Source organism: Phragmites australis, chromosome 2, assembly GCF_958298935.1.
Source record: "Phragmites australis chromosome 2, lpPhrAust1.1, whole genome shotgun sequence".
Classification (NCBI taxonomy): domain Eukaryota; kingdom Viridiplantae; phylum Streptophyta; class Magnoliopsida; order Poales; family Poaceae; genus Phragmites; species Phragmites australis.
The window spans coordinates 48,661,301-48,679,888 of NC_084922.1; the positions used below are offsets into that span (position 1 = coordinate 48,661,301).

Genomic DNA, 18,588 nt, shown 5'->3' on the forward strand with positions numbered 1-18,588 from the left:
CCAAAAAAGACTACTTTTATAAATGTAATAATTGTTAGTGTCTCAAATAAATCCCCAAAAATCTAGGAAAATCCACTAATATTTTTCTTATGTGATGGAATAATTTCTAAAATTATTTACAAACCTAGTTTATATGATGAAAAAGTGAGTTCCTTTGTAATGCTTCATTTACATGAAATGATAAAAATACATATAAATGAAGCATTAGAAAGGAACTCACTTTTTCATCATATAAACTAGGTCTGGAAATAATTTTAGAAATTAGTCCATCATATAAGAAGAATATTAGTGAATTTTCCTAGATTTTTGGGAATTTATTTGAGACACTAACAATTATTACAAGCTATAAAAGTAGTCTTTTTTGAAGAATTTTAGTTTTAAATATACAAATGATTTTTTGGTGAATCTAATTAAAATGGGTTGCACATGGATTATGGAACATGTAAAAAAAGTTTTAAAAGTTTTGGAGTAACAGAAAACCACCATTTTGAAAAAGAGGGAAAACAAAATTCAAACGCACTGCTGTTACTGTTTATGCGCGGTAATATGTGCCGAAAATGGCAATGTACACCATTTTCTACCTACCGTGTGCCGAATACGATACTACAGTGCTATATTCGGTACACCGTGTACCAAATATAGTATTTTCTGTGTGCGATATACCGAAAGTCAATTTTCGGTAAACGAGGTGGCGAATACGAATGCTAAAATTGTAAATACTACGATATGTTATCTATTTCGGTAAATACGGTTGCGTATGTTATCTAATTTTGTATTTTTGCCCCTGCAATATCAAGAAAAGCAAAATAACGACCAAATAGGTAGTAGATACGTGAACAGGATGACGTATCATTGTTGAGCCTCGTAACTCGTAAGAGCATCCAGACGAGGATGTTCTTACGTTTCATTCGTTTGGTAATTGAATCAAAGGGTGTCAGCATACACTAAGGAACCAAAGGAAACAATATAACTTTAAGTACCAACATAGATAGTACATGCTTAAACAAGTAGTCACATCCGAACTTCACATAAGCTTAGAAGTATCAATATAACCCAAGGATCATACATAATCAAGGCCATGCGCACGTACGTTCTGACATAACAGGTAGTTTGAAACGTGAACTGTAGCATCATCCTCAGCTCATTAGCAGTGTTGACCAAACGACTTTGACTCGGAGCTTGTAAAGACCACACGTAATCTCATCCGTGTCTGCACCTTTCATCGGTGGAGTGAACATGCATCTGCGGTGGGAGATGTTGGCATTCCCATCACCGCTACCGGCCGAGAAATCGAGCAACAACATCTGATCCGCCGAGACAGAGACCGCACAGCGCAATAGTTTGATAACCCTGTCATCACCAACAGTAACAGCGCAGTCAACATCACTGTCATACAACAGCATCTGACTTGGAACATCGGTTGTGCAAGCAGTTATTTTTCCACAAAAATATTCAGGCCCCGACAAAATCTTTATCTCAACCGTGCCCTCCAATGCTGTCTTAACATATGCAAATATCAGATCCACGGAGCTCAGCCAGCTATCAATAGTTTCCCTTCCAACCACATAGTTAATTTTGCTACCAAGCACATCAATCATTGCTTTGTTGAACTGCCTGTCGTCGCTCTCTCTGCCTTCCCTAATCTTCAGATTTATCTCGAAATAGGCATCACCAAGAAAAACAACTCCTCTACTTGGGCCAGTCAGGATCAGAGAATCACCCTACAAGTAAGTTTACAGAGAATGTCAGCAAGGAAGCTGCTGCACATGACTTTCCTGGAAGAAAGTAGGTCTCATAAGCGGAAATAACATATAGCATCACATAATGTGGGAATCAGCCGGATACACGTTGTTAAACTTCAAGCATGTAGTGATGATAAATAAATAATGCTTAGTAGCATCAGTAATGTTGACATCCATGCAAATGTAGTCGGTAATAGACACGTCACAAGGGACAAGATACAAGTCATGCATATCACAATGGCGGCATTGCATACATAAGAATCTACATGATAGAACGTTATAGTGCCTTTTAACAGCAGGATTCCAATATGCAAGACTGATGAAGAAATTATTTGCATATGCAAGAATGGGAGGCGGATGTGACATTTTAAGCCATATATTCTTTCACATACCTGAGACTTGATGAGTTGGCAATTGTCCCTGTTGCGCCGGAAGATGTAGTTGCATTTCATATCCAGACGGTCTCTGATTATCACAGTCCCATACACATTGATAGGGTAGCCAACATCAGAGGACATTATCTTCAGACCGAGTACATTTAACGAGTGGACCAACTGGTGGCTTTCTTTGATAAGTGAATCTGTAAAGCGCATCGGACCATGTTGTGCTGGGAAAAAGGAAAACGATGTTAGTTTGTAGCTGGAAAGAATATTAGGGTAACAGAAGGGACATCATGTTACTTCAGAGCCTCCAAGTACGGATTCACACTAGGGTTAGTGATATAGAGCTTTGCAAAATTAGTCACTGCAGAATGCAGAAGAACGATGACAATAACTGTAAGGAAAGGCAAAGGTGACAGGAATAAGAGTTTCTAGATGACGCGCAAGTCAGCAAGCATTTCACCGGTAGGTTCAAATGGGCAAGTTATAGGAAATAGATGTGAAAAGGAAGAAACCTGGACATCGGCAAGGATTCCCTTTTTACCAGTTAGTACTGTTTTGTAGCTAACAATATAGTGCAGCAGCTACTGTAATTTCTTCCAATGCAGATATGCAACAGGTGAAGCAGTACTTTTTATTTAATGGATGGAGTCACATAATGCCCCCGGGTAGTTTTCCAATATCCTTATAGATATGAATGGGCAGGCTAATCACCTGGTAAACAAGGCTTCGCGGAGCTTACGCACAAAACTATCAATCCTAAGAAGACAATGTTTCAAACATGGCTGCCTACCCTGCCTATGAGGCAACAAACCTAGAGCGCCATGAAGGCCGGCGTACGAGCCAGCTTAATTGCCAATTAGACCCTATCTGGAACAGCTCGTTGGAATTCCCTACCAGAGCACATTATGTTCTTCTCCCGTCCCCGCCCCCATCCTCTGCTCCTCACCCCAGATTGCACAGTTTACCCAGAAATTAAATTACCCCAGATACAGCTAGCATGCGATCGGATCCCGCCTCCCCGGATCGCCACATGCCCACATAGCATATGCGTGGAGGTCGGGAGTTTAGATAAGGGGATATACTCTCTGCATCGATGTCGAACTTGGTGAAGTCCAAGAAATAAACTCGGGTGTAGCAACCGGATCCCAATTTGGGGTCGTACTCGTGAAGTTTCCTGAGCATAGCCTGATTGACCTTCCTCCTCGCCATCTCCTCCGGCGTGATGAGCGGCCGCGGCGGCGGCGGCGGCTTCAGGCTCTGCTGCCGGCGCTTCTGCTTCTCCGCCGCAGCCTCCTCCTCGTCCTCTTCGACGTACATGGGCAGCACGTCGTAGTCGTCGTCCGCCATGAGTTCCGAAAGCGCGGCAGTCGGCCTCCAAACCCTAATAATATTGATCAGGGTTTCTGTTTTTCGATCGACTAGGGAGCCTTTTATGATCGACCGAAGGCGGGGGCTGCAATTGTGAATTGTCTCTCGAGTCTCGTGGGTCAAAATACGGCCCAAGGAACACTCCTTCCTTCCTTCTTTTTTAGTACCATCAGCCCATTATGAGGGGCAAATCCCGTGGTGCATTCAGCCCATTGGAATAATATACCGATTTTAAACCTGGAATTTGAATCTGTGTTTTATGGATGAGGTTTTTTTGCTGTTTGACTGCAGGTGGCTGATCCTGGTGACCTGCTCACGGGCTGTCCATGTTGGGCTGGGCGCATCAACAAAGGTGCAATTTTCTTTCTTTCTTTCCTTTTGTTTTTGGACGATAAGCGGCAGGAGTGCAATTTTCCTCTTTTCTTATATTAGATAGATAGAAAGCAGAGTAGTTCAGACAATAAGGTGCAGTTTTGTCACTGTAAAGCAGTGTTTGTGTGAAACCAAATACAAGGGAGACGAGGATGACCAAATGTGTTCCACGTATCAGCTTTAGCAACGCACATGGTTGGGATAGCGCAGACAATTTTTTTCTCCAGAATAGAATAACTTAAAATTCTTTACCGAAGCAACAGATAGTTTTTGAGTTCAAAAAGACATCTACTTACTAGGTAACTTTGAAGTATCACTAAAGGATAAGCAGGAAAAGTAAAGCAATTGCGCCAGCACACAAGCTGAGCAATCGCGAATGCATCAACACATGTTCAAAAAACCACCACGAGCACTTCGGATCGTCCCTAGCACCGTACTGGGTATCACATCTTAGCGGCTACAAGACATTGCAGTATAGCTTACTCAGGCATTCAGTATGACGGCCACCAGAGACAGCAGCTCATCGAAGGTGTCGACATCTTCGTCCGGATCGGGCACGAAAGCCTCTTGACACAGTCTGATCCTAGTGCAGATGTTTTCCCATCGGTTGAACAGCGGCGACATATGTTAGACCGTTTGTCGGAGATGATTCCTGATAATAAATCCAGTATATTGAATGATGGGCGCGTTGATCAGTGATATTTTTAGTTGAATCGAATGGACGTAAGAACGCAGGGATTTATTCAGGTTCAGACATTCCGTGGATAATAGTTATACGTACTGTGTATTTTCTTTTGGATTGTATGAACTTGTTCTAGAATATCCTTACAAGCCGGGTCCTCCCCTTTCATATAACAGGGGAAAAGAAGAATAAACAAACTGACCGTGCCAAGCCAAACAGCAGATCTAATCCTAATGAAGCCAACTACTCCTAGGTCATCATTACAGGGATATGCACGTCCAACCTACTCTGGTTGCCCTGCAAACATTGTCACGTCCGTCGAGCGCTGTCACATTCGCCTGCGAGACTGTCCCGTAGCATTAAATACTACGGGATAGATCACTCCAACTTTACATTTACCCACGACCTTGCTTGTAGAAAGTAGGTGCCAAGGGAAGAAAAACACCTGAGTGAACGATATTAAATATGATTTGATTGGTTATGTGAGTACCTGCCCTGCGATTAGCAGGGTCTTCACCTTTGATCAGGGGCTGGTCGACAGAGCCCCACCCTGGTCGTGGGTGAAGATGTGGTCTCAAGGATGTTAATCGCAAGCTGACAATTGGTAGCATGGGACTCTCTTGGTGGGGCACCTCTTTACCTATTGCACCGATAATAGTCCCCAAGCTCTAATAAAATTAAGGAAATATATAATTGAATATATACATTTATACTTATATGTGTATATTTAAATATATTATTTTAGCTAAGTATTCCAGATAGCACCAAATTAGTTTCTAAATTAATCCATGCATTAAGTGAGTCATATGCATTTTTAGTTTAATGGCTTTTATGATTCTTTGAGTTGAGATTTTAATTTTAAAGCCTCTCAAATTCAAATCTATTTCTTAGATTCAATTCATCTGAAATCCAATTTGAATTCAATTCTTTTGAATTCAAACCTCTCTCAAATCTCGAGGCCCTCTAATTCAAATCATTTTCATAATTCAAATACCTTATTTGAATTAATTCCAAACTCAATTTCGAATCCAACTTCAAATATTCTTTTTGAATCAATGTCTAATCCTATCCAAACCCAGATTCGATCAAATCATCGTTGATCTCGTATTCGAATGCAATTCGAATTGTTCGAGATATATTCAATTATTTCCAGTTTCATCTTTTCACAATTCGTTTCAATACAATCCAAGTCAAATCAAGTTCAAGTTAGAAATTCATATTCAAATCCTAGTTCCAAAAGTAATGTCAATTCATCATTCAAATCCAAATTGAATTACACGAATCCAATTTAAATCAATTTATTCAAATTGAATAAATTCAAATACATTTACAAATTCAAATTGCTCAATTAAATTATTACAAATCCATTTCGTTTGAATTACAATTCAAGTACATCAATACAAATCTCTCTCAATCTCTCTCTGATCTTTCTTCTATCTTTCTCTTCATCCGACTGGCACTATTCATCCGCCCAAAGTCCTCTCAGCTCTATCTTAGGGCCTGTTTATTTGAGCTTCTGCTTTTGAGTTTTTCTGAAAAGCTGTGCTTTTCACTTGTCTGAAAAGCTGCTTTTGGAAATAGGCTGTTGGCTTCTACAATAAATTTTTGGCTTCTCAGCACATAGCTTCTCAGAAAAACATATCTCAGCAAGCTTCTCAGCTTTAGTTCATTTTCCTCAGAAGCAGGCTTCTAGCTTCTCCAGAAGCCACTTCTCCAGAACCCTGTTTGTTCTTGCTTCTGACTTTTGGCTTCTGCCAGTAGCAGAAGCAGAACCAGAAGCAGGAAACAAACAGGGCCTTAGCACACCAGCTGCCAACCGCGTTCACACTGCCACCCTCCCCGCTGATCTTTTCACGAGCAAGAAAAAACCAACTTCCTCATCTCTTTGATCTTCACCTGCAAAAGATCACCCCACGCCTTTCATACATACACATACACACATACATGCATACAACACAGAGCAACAGCTCCTCTACCTCTCCTCTTCGCGCCACCAACAGCAGCATCTCCTCTTCCTCGCAAATATCATTCTTATTTCACCAATATTAATCCATACATTTTTGTAGTCATTCTAATTTCTTTTTTCCTACTCATAGATACATTATATCATTAAACTTATTATCACAAGTCAGCTTTACAACCACGTGTACGAATCCATTCTTGGAGACACTAAAAAAATCATAACATGAAAGATCAAGCCCCGATAAGTACTTAGCATTGCTGTATCTCCAATCAGTCGAAGATCGGCCAAAGTAGCATAGGCCAATGTATCCGCATGTATTATTTCCACATCATCATTCACCCATTGAATTAAAAGCTGGTGCAAAGTAGATGGAACACAATTATTCGTATGAATTCAATCACGTCCAAGAATAACATTGTAGTTACCTTGCACCTCGATGACAAAAAAGACAGTGGATAATGTCTTGCTTGCAATAGTAAGCTCCATAGAGCACCAAGTTGGTCTTCATTAATTCATCATCATCTCTACCAAGCTTCTTAAAAATTGAATATGACATTAAATTAACCATAGCCCCACCATCAACAAGCATTTTTGAAATCGGCTTCCCATTAATATGATCTTTTACATATAATGGCTTCAAGTGCCGATTCGTCTCCTTGGGCAATTCAAAGATAGCTTCTTTTGGCCAAATCCAATTGAGTCACTTTACCTTCATCAATAGCACGAAATTCTGAAGGTAATATAAAATCGTATTGATATCCATACCTTCGGTCGGTGAAGCATCATTAGCGTGCACCGATGAAACACCGTAATCAAGCAATTCTTCATCTTCTTTTTTATCTTGCATAGGCACTAGTGTTGTTGTTGGCGAAAGGGCTATTGTAGGGGCTACCATGGCATCTAGATTTGGTCTCCACATTTGCTTCACGGGCTACATTGGTCTAATCTCATTGAAAGTAGTATCCTGTAATTTTTCAGCTTGTTGCTCCATCAATTCTTGCTTGCGCAGTCGTTGCAATCTTATCTTTTTTGTGTGAGATAAACCTGAGGGACACCACCTTAGCTGTAGGTACTTAGAAAAGTGGCTTGTTATTACTTGCTTCATGATCATTGGTCTTTGAAGCAACTTGGACAACAGTAGGTCCTTGATTCAGTAGACTTGATCGAATTATCACCAAAGATAATCGGTCCTTTGTCAAGTTCTTCGGTGACCATTTTCATTGAACCAATCTCAATAATATCAACGGTAGTGGTCCTTGTCTTATCAACATTAGAATCTGAATTTTGAGCGAAACACTACTCCCCTTAACCCGGTATATTTTCTTCATGACCTTAGCATGTCGAACATCACTAAACCGATTTATATGCCCCAATCGATCATGAACAAGACGTGATATTCTATCAAATATCGGCCTCCATGGTGCTATCCATATTGGATGAAAAGTAGTAAATTGCATAGGAGGAGACAACATCCACATACCATTATAGCCTTACATTGGGCAAGTAGGAAAGGGCATAAGAGGGAGCATCCATGGCAACAGCGGTGACAGATCGAGTGGTGGGTAGACGTCGATAGCATGGCCTTCCTCCGGTTGATGATGATCACTCCTTACCTTAGGTGATCTTGATCGCTTAATTCCACTTTGTCGGCTCATATATGTTTGGGTGGCTTTGTCTTTCTCATATTTGGAGAAGAGTTTCTTAAAAGTAGGTTCGAGTTTCTCAACCTTGTCATGTCCCTTTGCTTCATTAACCTTCCACTTGCCAACATCCGGGCTTTTTGGTTTGATTATTCTTGGCTTAGCGTTGACATGCCCCCTGGCAATTGAAGTGTTCTCCACAATCTTGATTGATTTTTTGCCTTTGGGAGACATATCAAATAACACTTCTCTTAACAAATTTGTTCTCTCCCAAAGGTTTAAGCTTTTCTTCACCAACGGTTATATTCTTCCCTTTAGTTGATTCGGCTTGGGTTGGCCAAATTAGAATGCTCTTATCTTTGAGATCAACCACATTAACCGGGAACGGTTACTTGTCTATTTGCATCTCCACAAATTTCAATCGTCCTTCATTAATGTCCGATTGAATTTGTCAACAAAAAATATTGCAATCGTCAGTAATATGAGAATAAGAATTATACTATTTGCAATAAATTCACCTCTTTAAATTATCTAATAGATGAATTACATGACTGTGGGATATCTTAATATGCTTTTCTTGTAGCAAGAATCAAAAATTCTATCGCACTTTCCTACATCAAAAGTAAATTAATTCCCTCTTGCGGATTCCTATGAGGCATCAGCTTAAGAGCAGAGCAAACGAAAGATTTAAACTTAGAAGACCAAGCACATTTGGTCACGTATACATCAACGTCATCATCGTCCGAATTTTCATATTCATATTCAAGCCGCTGCAACTCGTCATTGTGAGGAACCGTCCAAATAGTATTCTAATTAATCATCAGGAGGATCATTATTCATAATCACAACCTCGACGATTAACCAGAATACCATTCCGGTAGTCCCGGCACGTGCTTTGTGCCCAGGATCGGAACACATGCCTTCCAACTCAAATATCACAACACAGTTTAATAGAGAGCAAATAATTAAACTGGATTACCATTGTTAAACAAGCAACTGCTTCCACAATTTACAACAAAAGAGGAACAACAACTACTACTATGCAGCGGAAGAAAAACCTATACAACAAAAGAGTATGGAGCCGTATGCCCTTAGGCTCCATACCAAAAGCGCCAGAGTTCGGAGTAGAAGGTGCTACTCCTGCCCGCCACCCTGATCGGCAGGCACAAAGTAGCCGAACACTGCCTCTTCTTCGCCGACCTGCGATCCTGAAAGCAACTTAAGGGCAGCACCCTTAGTACGAAGGTACTAGCAAGTCTTACACAGTATGAGTATATATATTCTCGACTCCAAGGATCATGCATTTTAAAGCTGTAGCAAGGATTAAGACATGTTTAAGTTCATTAAGCGGTAAGCAACCTAGACTCTAGGTGTAAGCAACTGACTTAACCAACCACCGACTCAAACCCTGCCAACCAACTGATCAAAACAGATATATAACAACAAGTGTATAAAAGCATACCATTCCCACCAAACCACCAACCACATACCGACCAAACCACCCCAATCCAACCATGCCACAACCCACATCGAAACTCTACGACCAAAATATGGTCGCTCGGTGGAGATAAGCGATAGCGATGCTCATGACCGAGAGCGCGGCAGCTCGAACTGATTATACACCCTGCAGGGGGATACTCCTGGACCCACACGACACAGGGACCATACGGCTTGTGCCACCCGCTAAGATGCGCACAAGGGGGTACCCGTGACAACCTTTCCCAACCAGGCCCAACCATGTGGATCAACCATAGCTCGGCGAGGCGGTATTAGAACTACTCCCCGAGCAAACTAATACCGCTAAAAGCCCGGACTCAAACCGGACTCACACCGTCTATGACGAGGCCCACATGACCACGTCTGCGAAAGTAATCGGCTCGCCTACCATTATATCAGCATGTGGTGAGTAAGGTATGTGCTAAAGCCGACTACACCGATGATCGGTGCTTAACCGGTGCAAGCGGTCTACGGTGTCCGGGTTCCCTCCCCGAACTGCCTGAGGACTCCTCGTGAGCAGATGACACCCCTAACACCGCCCACACCTCGTCTCAACTCACCACTCACCAAACCGACTCATCATCAACCCAACCATAAGTGCGAACAAATAATAAGTCCTAGGCTCGCGACAACGGTGGACGCCGCCGTCGACTTCTACCGGAAAGCCTAAGTACCACTAAGCATAGCGAATTAAAATTAGACCTCGATGACACCACTAGGCTCCTAGGAACAACACATGACACGTGACCGAAATGGGATAATGCATCGGCATAGGTTCTACCCAACTCAGTACCCGACACATGCAATGTATACATAAGCGTAGATAACATATTAAAATTTCAAGTAGACACGGTGCAATATGAACGATGCTTGCCTTGCTGCCCTGAATCAGAAAGGTGGGACGCCTCACGATCGCCCACGGCCTCCGGGATCGACGGATCGACGTTCACTACAGAGAGCAACGCGTGCAATGTAATGAGCATGTATGAAATGCGATCATGTAAGAAAAATATGCTCCACAATACATGACAACATTATTCCAAGATCGTACTGTCCAAACCAGAATTTTCCAAGTGGTCTCAAAAAGTTTGGAGTTCCTACGAATTAACTACGAATTTTACAAGCTATCAGCTATCAGGAAAGCCTGATAAACCGTGCTCGGGGTGCCCGGGATGAACAGTACTCACGGGTACCCGGGGTGAACAGTACCCGGGGGTGCTCGGGATCGACCGTGCTCGGGTGCTCGGGGTGAACAGTACAGGGGTGCTCGGGTCGTCGGGTGAACAGTACCCGGGGTGCTCGGGAGTGCTCGGGTGAACTGTACTCGTGCTCGGTGAACAGTACCAGGGGTGCTCGGTTGAACAGTATCAGGGGTCGTCGGGTGAATAGTACCCGGGGGGTCGTCGGGAGTGCTCGGGGTGACCGCGCTCGTGCTCGGATGAACAGTACCCGGGGGTCGTCGGGTGAACAGTACCCGGGGTGCTCGGGAGTGCTCGCGGTGACTGAGCTCGTGCTCGGGTGAACAGTACCCGGGGGTCGTCGGGTGAACAGTACCCGGGGTGCTCGGGAGTGCTCGCGGTGACTGAGCTCGTGCTCGGGTGAACAGTACCCGGGGGTCGTCGGGTGAACAGTACCCGGGGGTCGTCGGGTGAACAGTACCCGGGGTGCTCGGGAGTGCTCGCGGTGACTGAGCTCGTGCTCGGGTGAACAGTACCCGGGGGTCGTCGGGTGAACAGTACCCGGGGTGCTCGGGAGTGCTCGCGGTGACTGAGCTCGTGCTCGGGTGAACAGTACCCGGGGGTCGTCGGGTGAACAGTACCCGGGGGCTCGGTGAACAGTACTCGGCGCTACAGTAAAATCAGCCTCGCGCAGCTCCAGAACAGCAGCCATTACGAAGGGAAAGACTGAGCTAAACTAACCTGGGAGTCTCTCTAAAACAAAAGTAAAAATGCCTAGAAGGGTGTACAGGGTCTAGACTTTGCTTAACCGCCTAGCAACATGATTCCTAACTCAAATCCACATAAATCCTCATTTGTTCCCAGACTGCAGAACTTTAAGAACTTTGCAACCCTAGTTCCAGATTCAAGATCTATCCAACCAAAAATGAGCATACTTGCCATGGGAGCCTAGCAGACTCACCTAAGGTCCTTTGCTGAGGTTGGTGACCGCCAGTTGAAGGAGGAAACGACGGAAAATGGCTTGGAGAAGAGAGGAAAAACTGCTGCTTCCTTGCTTCTCCCAAAGAACACCAAACAAGTTCAGAACCAGCTCGAATTCCTTCGGGGAAACTGAAAATGAATTGGATGGACGAGTAGTCCTTGAGCTGGTGGTCACATGAGTACCACATACGTACCTTGATCTTGCTCCCAGAGGTAGGGATCCAAAAGGGGAAAAAGGAAGCCTAAGAGAGAGAGTGAGAGAGACAGCCAACTCCAACTTGCTTCCTCAAAAAGCCTTATGTGGTGGAGTGGGTGAGGAGTACGTATGGGCAGGTTTGAGGGGAGAGAGAGCTGTTGCCCACTTATAGAGAGATATTTTCCACCCAAGTGGGCCCCATTTACCTAGAGGAAAGTTCAGACTTGCTTCCAGCTCCTTTATTTCTCTTAGTTTTTCCTTCTCCCACCTCATTGACTCAAAGTGAAGTGCTCCAGTGACCCAAACTGGAACATGAAGCTGAAATTGCATGTTTTAGGATTAAAACACACAATTATGGATTTCGGGACGTGACAATGAACTCCTGTCGCAGGGATCCCGAGAGACCCCTTTTTAGAGATTCGGCCGGGGGGATGATCCTGGATAAGCTTGTTTGGGAAATAAGCGGGAACGGAAACAAATGCAGTGGCTGGTGGGAGATGATCGCCCTAGTGCGAGAAAGAGGGGTGCACCGGGGTTTAGACAGGTTCGGGCCGCACGGAGGCGTAACACCCTACTCCTGTGTGAGTGTTATATTTATCCTTGAAGGGAATTCTTCAAGGATGTATCTGGTTACAGGGGAGAGCCATTTACAGAGAGCTTAAGGCTCTCGTGTTCTAGCTCGGCTTGAGCTGGTTCGAGCGTGGGCGTTGTCGGGCTTTTTTTTTGCCTTGTTCTTCGGTCTGTGTCTCCAGAGAGCTTCCTTCTTCTCTTGAGTTCTCCATCCTTTCCTTTTATAAGCGCGCCGACCTCGACTTATCCAGAATGGGAAAGAGGGGGCGCGAGTGCCAAGGCGCCACGGAGAAAGGCGTCATCATTCCGTCTTGGCGAAGTGACAGGGGCGGTGGAAAAATGCGGCGCGCATCCGACCACCCGCAACTGTGGATGCCCACCGGCGCCATTAAGGGGGCCTACCGGGCAGCCTCAGAGGTGCCCGGTGCGCCCACCCTGTCTTGTTCTTCTGCCAGGGTAGGGTGGCAGGCGGAGCGCTTCGATTCTGGCAACGTTATCCCGAGGCACCCGGATGAAACGGGACGGGACCCGTGCATTTAATGGACCCACGCCCCCCTGCCAGTGCATGGCAGGGTCTGACACTGGGGCGTGGGCAGCTGAGAATGTCAGGATGTCAGGATGTCAGGCCGCGCGTGCCTATTAAATGCGGTATTGGGCCTTTGACTGGCTGACACCCCGACGATGGGACTCTTCGAGTCGTCGGACGATCTTGCGCGAACCTGTTTTGGATCATCGGGGGACTACAGTACTCGGGGGTAAGTGAGAAACCTTTCCGAGCACTTCCCTCCCGGTATTTGGGCTCTGCGGATCATCGGGGAACTGGGGTGCTCGGGAACCAGTGGCGGCGGCCCCGAGCACCTTCTCCCGGGACTTAGGGACCCCTGGTCCCGAATACACCGACAAGCGCAATCAAAGATGAAGTAGGGCTATGGATCTAAGAAGGCGTCAAAACGGTGCCTGTATTAAGGGGAAAAAACAGTGCCTGTTGATAACTTTACGAGGGCTGAAGAAATTTGGTGCAGATATTGAATGATTGACAAGCTTATGAAATCTACCTTGGTGATGAGCTTGGATATCAATAAAGCAAAAGAACGACCAAATAAGTGAATACGTGATGACCACCACCGTCGCGGCGGCACGCACGCGGATGACCACCACCTTCATCTCCATGCGCGACACATGCTTGGACCCCCGCGTCGGCAGCTTCTGTGTCTCGGCCGCCGTGCTCTCCGTCCTCGACACCCTCAGCGTCATGCTCTGACTGCGAGCTTGTCCTCCTGGTTGCCATGCTCTGCATCGGCAACTTCGGCGCCTAACTGCTCACCGCGCTGTCGTACATGAACAAGAAGACTTGTGGCTGCAGACTTGTGCCGCCGCCGCCTAGCCGTCGTGCGTCTGTAAGCAGCGGTTCAGGGACGTCCATGGAGTCCCCAGTGGCGTTTTCGGAATGTATGGACGGGGCTGAGATGCGTGGGCGATGGTGTGGCATGCGTCTGGTGCAGCTGCTGGTCGCGTGCGCTGACGCCGTGGCGCGGGAGCTGCAGGGCGGCGCTCCCATGCACGCCGCGACGTTCCAGCAGCTGGCATCGTGCTTCGTGTAGGCGGAGGACCGTCTGGCGCACCCGCCAGCGCCGAAGCCCGTACCTTCGTGGCGTCAATATTTGTCAGCCAAAATCATGGTTGGCATCACGCGGCATGGCTATATAGTGAAGAAACTTGTGTCGTGTGTTTTCAGATTGAGTGGTTGACTATACTGAAATCTATCTTGTTGATGCACCTACAATATCAAGAAAAGCAAAATAACGACCAAATAGGTAGTAGATACGTGAACAGGATGACATATCAATGTTGAGCCTCTAACTCGTAAGAGCATCCAGACGAGGATGTTCTTACGTTTCATTCGTTTGGTAATTGAATCAAATGGTGTCAGCACAGACTAAGGAACCAAAGGAAACAAACAGTGAAACAATATAACTTAAGTACCAACGTAGGACATAGACATGCTTAAACAAGTAGTCACATCCGAACTTTACATAAACTTAGAAGTATCAATATAACCTAAGGATCATATATAATCAAGGCCATGCGCACGTGCTGACATCAGGCCCGTTGAGTAGCAAGGGTGAGGTGGTCTGTCGCACAGGGCCCCAAATAATTGGGCCCCTAAATCCTATTCGGCTGGCGCATCCGCTTCCGGTTGGCGTATCCGCTTTCGGCTGACGTATTACCAATAATTGGGCTGTCACACAGACGAGAAAAAAGAAAAACCTATCCTCTTCCGGCCTGTGGCATGTTCAGTTATTCGTGACTTCGTGTAACCGTATTAATTTCCATAGTGTTTTGCTCGCCAATTCGACTGTTCGTATTCGTCCGTCTCCCAGGTCAAGCCGACGAGGCCCTAGTGCCCTGTCGCCGCAATGCCGTAGCCGCACCTGCCGTCTGCCGAGTGCCGACACCGAGTCACCGACGCGAGTACGTAACGCGAGTACGCCGACGCGAGTACCCGAGTAGCCGAGTACACGACGCAGATCGCTAGATGCCCAGATCCCTTGATTCACAGGCACAATCGAGATGTCTTTTGGATTCACAGAATTGGTATGCATCTTTGCATGTTTAAATAAATTCGACCATGGCTGTGCAATTGGTATGCATCAACGCATGTTTAAAAAATTCTCTTGGATTCACAGACGAGAACGACAGCGATCACTGTCCACCTCGGTGCGCCGGCGAACAAACTAGTGCTGGGCGGCACGTTCCACACAGGTTAGATCTTCTTTTCTTTTGATCTTTTTTTTATCTTGCTAAGTCTAGAAATCATGTACTGTTTAAATCATTAGTGTTGTTTGATTTATAAAACAGGAAGATATTTATTTCCTCAATCCTCATCATGTCTTTTACAAATAGGAAGTATGATTCTGGTTATAAAAAATGTAAGAAGAAAGGAGCTTTTCTAAACTGTTGCATCTGCAGAAAGGAGTTTTTCTAAACTCAAATTGTTGAAATCCTACTTACGTTCTACTATAACAAAGAAAGACTCAATAGATTGACAATAATAACACTTAAAAATGATATCTTGGAGAAGATTAAGTATGAAGATATAATTGAAGATTTTATTTAAAAAAATACTAAAAGGATGATGCTTTTCAGTAGAACATGAAGTCAATTTATTGCTTGAATACTATCTTTATTGTTTAGCATTAATATTTGATATATTCTTAAGTATTGTAACAAATAACATGTCTTGGAGTTATATAATTAAGTGAAAATATGCTTTGGTTATATAAATTTTCCAATATTAAAGACCTACTTTGCATTTCACATTAGGACCTCAAATTCCTAGAGACGGCCCTGGCTGACATAACAGGTAGTTTGAAACGTGAACTGTAGCATCATCCTCATCTCATTAGCAGTGTTGACCAAACGACTTTGACTCGCAGCTTGTAAAGACCACACGTAATCTCATCCCTGTCTGCACCTTTCATCAGTGGAGTGAACATGCATCTGCGATGGGAGATGTTGGCATTCCCATCACCACTACCGGCCGAGAAATCGAGCAACAACATCTGATCCGCCGAGACAGAGACCACACGGCGCAATAGTTTGATAACCCTGTCATCACCAACAGTAACAGCACCGTCAACATCACTGTCATACAACAGCATCTGACTTGGAACATCGGTTGTGCAAGCAGTTATTTTTCCACAAAAAGATTCAGGCCCCGACAAAATCTTTATCTCAACCGTGCCCTCCAATGCTGTCTTAACATATGCAAATATCAGATCCACGGAGCTCAGCCAGCTATCAATAGTTTCCCTTCCAACCACATAGTTAATTTTGCTACCAAGCACATCAATCATTGCTTTGTTGAACTGCCTGTCGTCGCTCTCTCTGTCTTCCTTAATCTTCAGATTTATCTCGAAATAGGCATCACCACGAAAAACAACTCCTCTACTTGGGCCAGTCAGCATCAGAGAATCACCCTACAAGTAAGTTTACAGAGGATGTCAGCAATATATTCCTTAGTACTACAGAAAGCTGCTGCACATGACTTTCCTGGAAGAACATAGGTCTCATAAGCGGAAATAACATATAGCATCACATACTGTGGGAATGAGCCGGATACGCTTTGTTAAACTTCAAGCATGTAGTGATGATAAATAAATAATGCTTAGTGGCATCAGTAATGTTGACATCCATGCAAATGTAGTCAGTAATAGACACGTCACAAGGGACAAGATACAAGTCATGCATATCACAATGGCAGCATTGCATATATAAGAATCTACATGATAGAACGTTATAGTGCCTTTTAACAGCAGGATTCCAATATGCAAGACTGATGAAGAAATTATTTGCATATGCAAGAATGGGAGGCGGATGTGACATTTTAAGCCATATATCCTTTCACATACCTGAGACTTGATGAGTTGGCAATTGTCCCTGTTGCGCCGGAAGATGTAGTTGCATTTCATATCCAGACGGTCTCTAATTATCACAGTCCCATACACATTGATAGGGTAGCCAACATCAGAGGACATTATCTTCAGACCGAGTACATTTAACGAGTGGACCAACTTGTGGTTTTCTTTGATAAGTGAATCTGTAAAGCGCATCGGACCATGTTGTGCTGGAAAAAAAGGAAAACGATGTTAGTTTGTAGCTAGGAAAGAATAGTAGGGTAACAGAAGGGACATCATGTTACTTCAGAGCCTCCAAGTACAGATTCACACTAGGGTTAGTGATATAGAGCTTTGCAAAATTAGTCACAGAAGAATGCAGAAGAACGATGACAATAACTGTAAGGAAAGGCAAAGGTGACAGGAATAAGGTTCCAGATGACGTGCAAGTCAGCAAGCATTTCACCGGTAGGTTCAAATGGGCAAGTTATAGGAAATAGATGTGAAAAAGAAGAAACCTGGACATCGGCAAGGATTTCCTTTTTACCAGTTAGTACTGTTTTGTAGTTAACAACAAAGTGGAGCAGCTACTGTAATTTCTTCCAATGCAGATATGCAACAGGTGAAGCAGTACTTTTTATTTAATGGATGGAGTCACATAATACTTTTGAGTTTCCTTTGCCCACGGGTAGTTTTCCAATATCCTTATAGATATCAATGGGCAGGCTCATCACCTGGTAAACAAGGCTTCGCGGAGCTTACGCACAAAACTATCAATCCTAAGAAGACAATGTTTCAAACATGGGCTGCCTACCCCGCCTATGAGGCAACAAGCTTAATTGCCAATTAGGCCTTACCAGGAACAGCTCGTTGGAATTCCCCACCAGAGCACATTCTGTTCTTCTCCCGTCCCCGCCCCGCCCTCTGCTCCTCACCCAGATTGCACAGTTTACCCAGAAATTACCCCAGATACAGATAGTATGCAATCGGATCCCCGCCTCCCCGGATCGCCACATGCCCACATAGCATATGCGTGGAGGTCGGGAGTTTAGTTAGGGGATATACTCTCTGCATCGATGTCGAACTTGGTGAAGTCCAAGAAATAAACTCGGGTGTAGCAGCCGGATCCCCACTTGGGGTCGTACTCGTGAAGCTTCCTGCGCATAGCCTGATTGACCTTCCTCCTCGCCATCTCCTCCGGCGTGATGAGCGGCCGCGGCGGCGGCGGCGGCTTCAGGCTCTGCTGCCGGCGCTTCTGCTTCTCCGCCGCCGCCTCCTCCTCGTCCTCCTCGATGTACATGGGCAGCACGTCGTAGTCGTCGTCCGCCATGAGTTCCGAAAGCGCGGCCGTCGGCCTCCAAACCCTAATCCATGAAGCAAATAAGAAGGGAAGTAAATAAAGTATGGACGCAACACGAATCACGCGCCAAAACAGGAGCGATGAGGAGGACGAAACACCAACCTGATCTGTGCTGAGAGGCTCTCTTCCTCCTCCTCCTTCCGCCGCCGACGTCCCCAAACAGCTGAGCGATTCCGGTGGCTAATAATATTGACTAGGCTTTCTGTTTTTCGATCGAGGAGGGAGCCTTTTATGATCGACTAGATGTGATGATTCGCGC

The 18,588-nt window shown here is 44.8% G+C and overlaps 2 protein-coding genes across 2 annotated transcripts; both read right to left on the minus strand.

The window, feature by feature from the left end:
• Positions 1–1,136: 1,136 nt before the first annotated feature.
• Positions 1,137–3,472, minus strand: LOC133908303 (uncharacterized). Its single transcript, XM_062350295.1, has 3 exons — positions 3,208–3,472; positions 2,135–2,322; positions 1,137–1,721 (listed from the first exon to the last, which is right to left on the minus strand). The coding sequence occupies exons 1-3, from the start codon at positions 3,470–3,472 to the stop codon at positions 1,137–1,139; spliced, it is 1,038 nt and encodes a 345-aa protein (XP_062206279.1).
• Positions 3,473–15,899: 12,427 nt separating this feature from the next.
• On the minus strand, positions 15,900–18,588 carry LOC133909462 (uncharacterized). Its single transcript, XM_062351899.1, has 4 exons — positions 18,432–18,588; positions 18,035–18,333; positions 16,985–17,199; positions 15,900–16,552 (listed from the first exon to the last, which is right to left on the minus strand). The coding sequence occupies exons 2-4, from the start codon at positions 18,297–18,299 to the stop codon at positions 15,968–15,970; spliced, it is 1,065 nt and encodes a 354-aa protein (XP_062207883.1). The 5' UTR covers positions 18,300–18,333; positions 18,432–18,588; the 3' UTR covers positions 15,900–15,967.

What these genes read in the sequence shown, in the direction of transcription:
- LOC133908303 (XM_062350295.1), bottom strand. Translation starts at nt 3,472, where the DNA reads ATGGCGGACGACGACTACGACGTGCTGCCCATGTACGTCGAAGAGGAC. An exon ending in GTTCGACATCGATGCAGAGA is followed by an intron (nt 2,323 to 3,207) that starts GTATATCCCCTT and finishes TGCGCTTTACAG; the next exon opens with ATTCACTTATCAAAGAAAGC. An exon ending in GCCAACTCATCAAGTCTCAG is followed by an intron (nt 1,722 to 2,134) that starts GTATGTGAAAGA and finishes ACTTACTTGTAG; the next exon opens with GGTGATTCTCTGATCCTGAC.
- LOC133909462 (XM_062351899.1), bottom strand. Translation starts at nt 18,299, where the DNA reads ATGGCGGACGACGACTACGACGTGCTGCCCATGTACATCGAGGAGGAC. An exon ending in GTTCGACATCGATGCAGAGA is followed by an intron (nt 17,200 to 18,034) that starts GTATATCCCCTA and finishes CTTTTTTTCCAG; the next exon opens with CACAACATGGTCCGATGCGC. An exon ending in GCCAACTCATCAAGTCTCAG is followed by an intron (nt 16,553 to 16,984) that starts GTATGTGAAAGG and finishes ACTTACTTGTAG; the next exon opens with GGTGATTCTCTGATGCTGAC.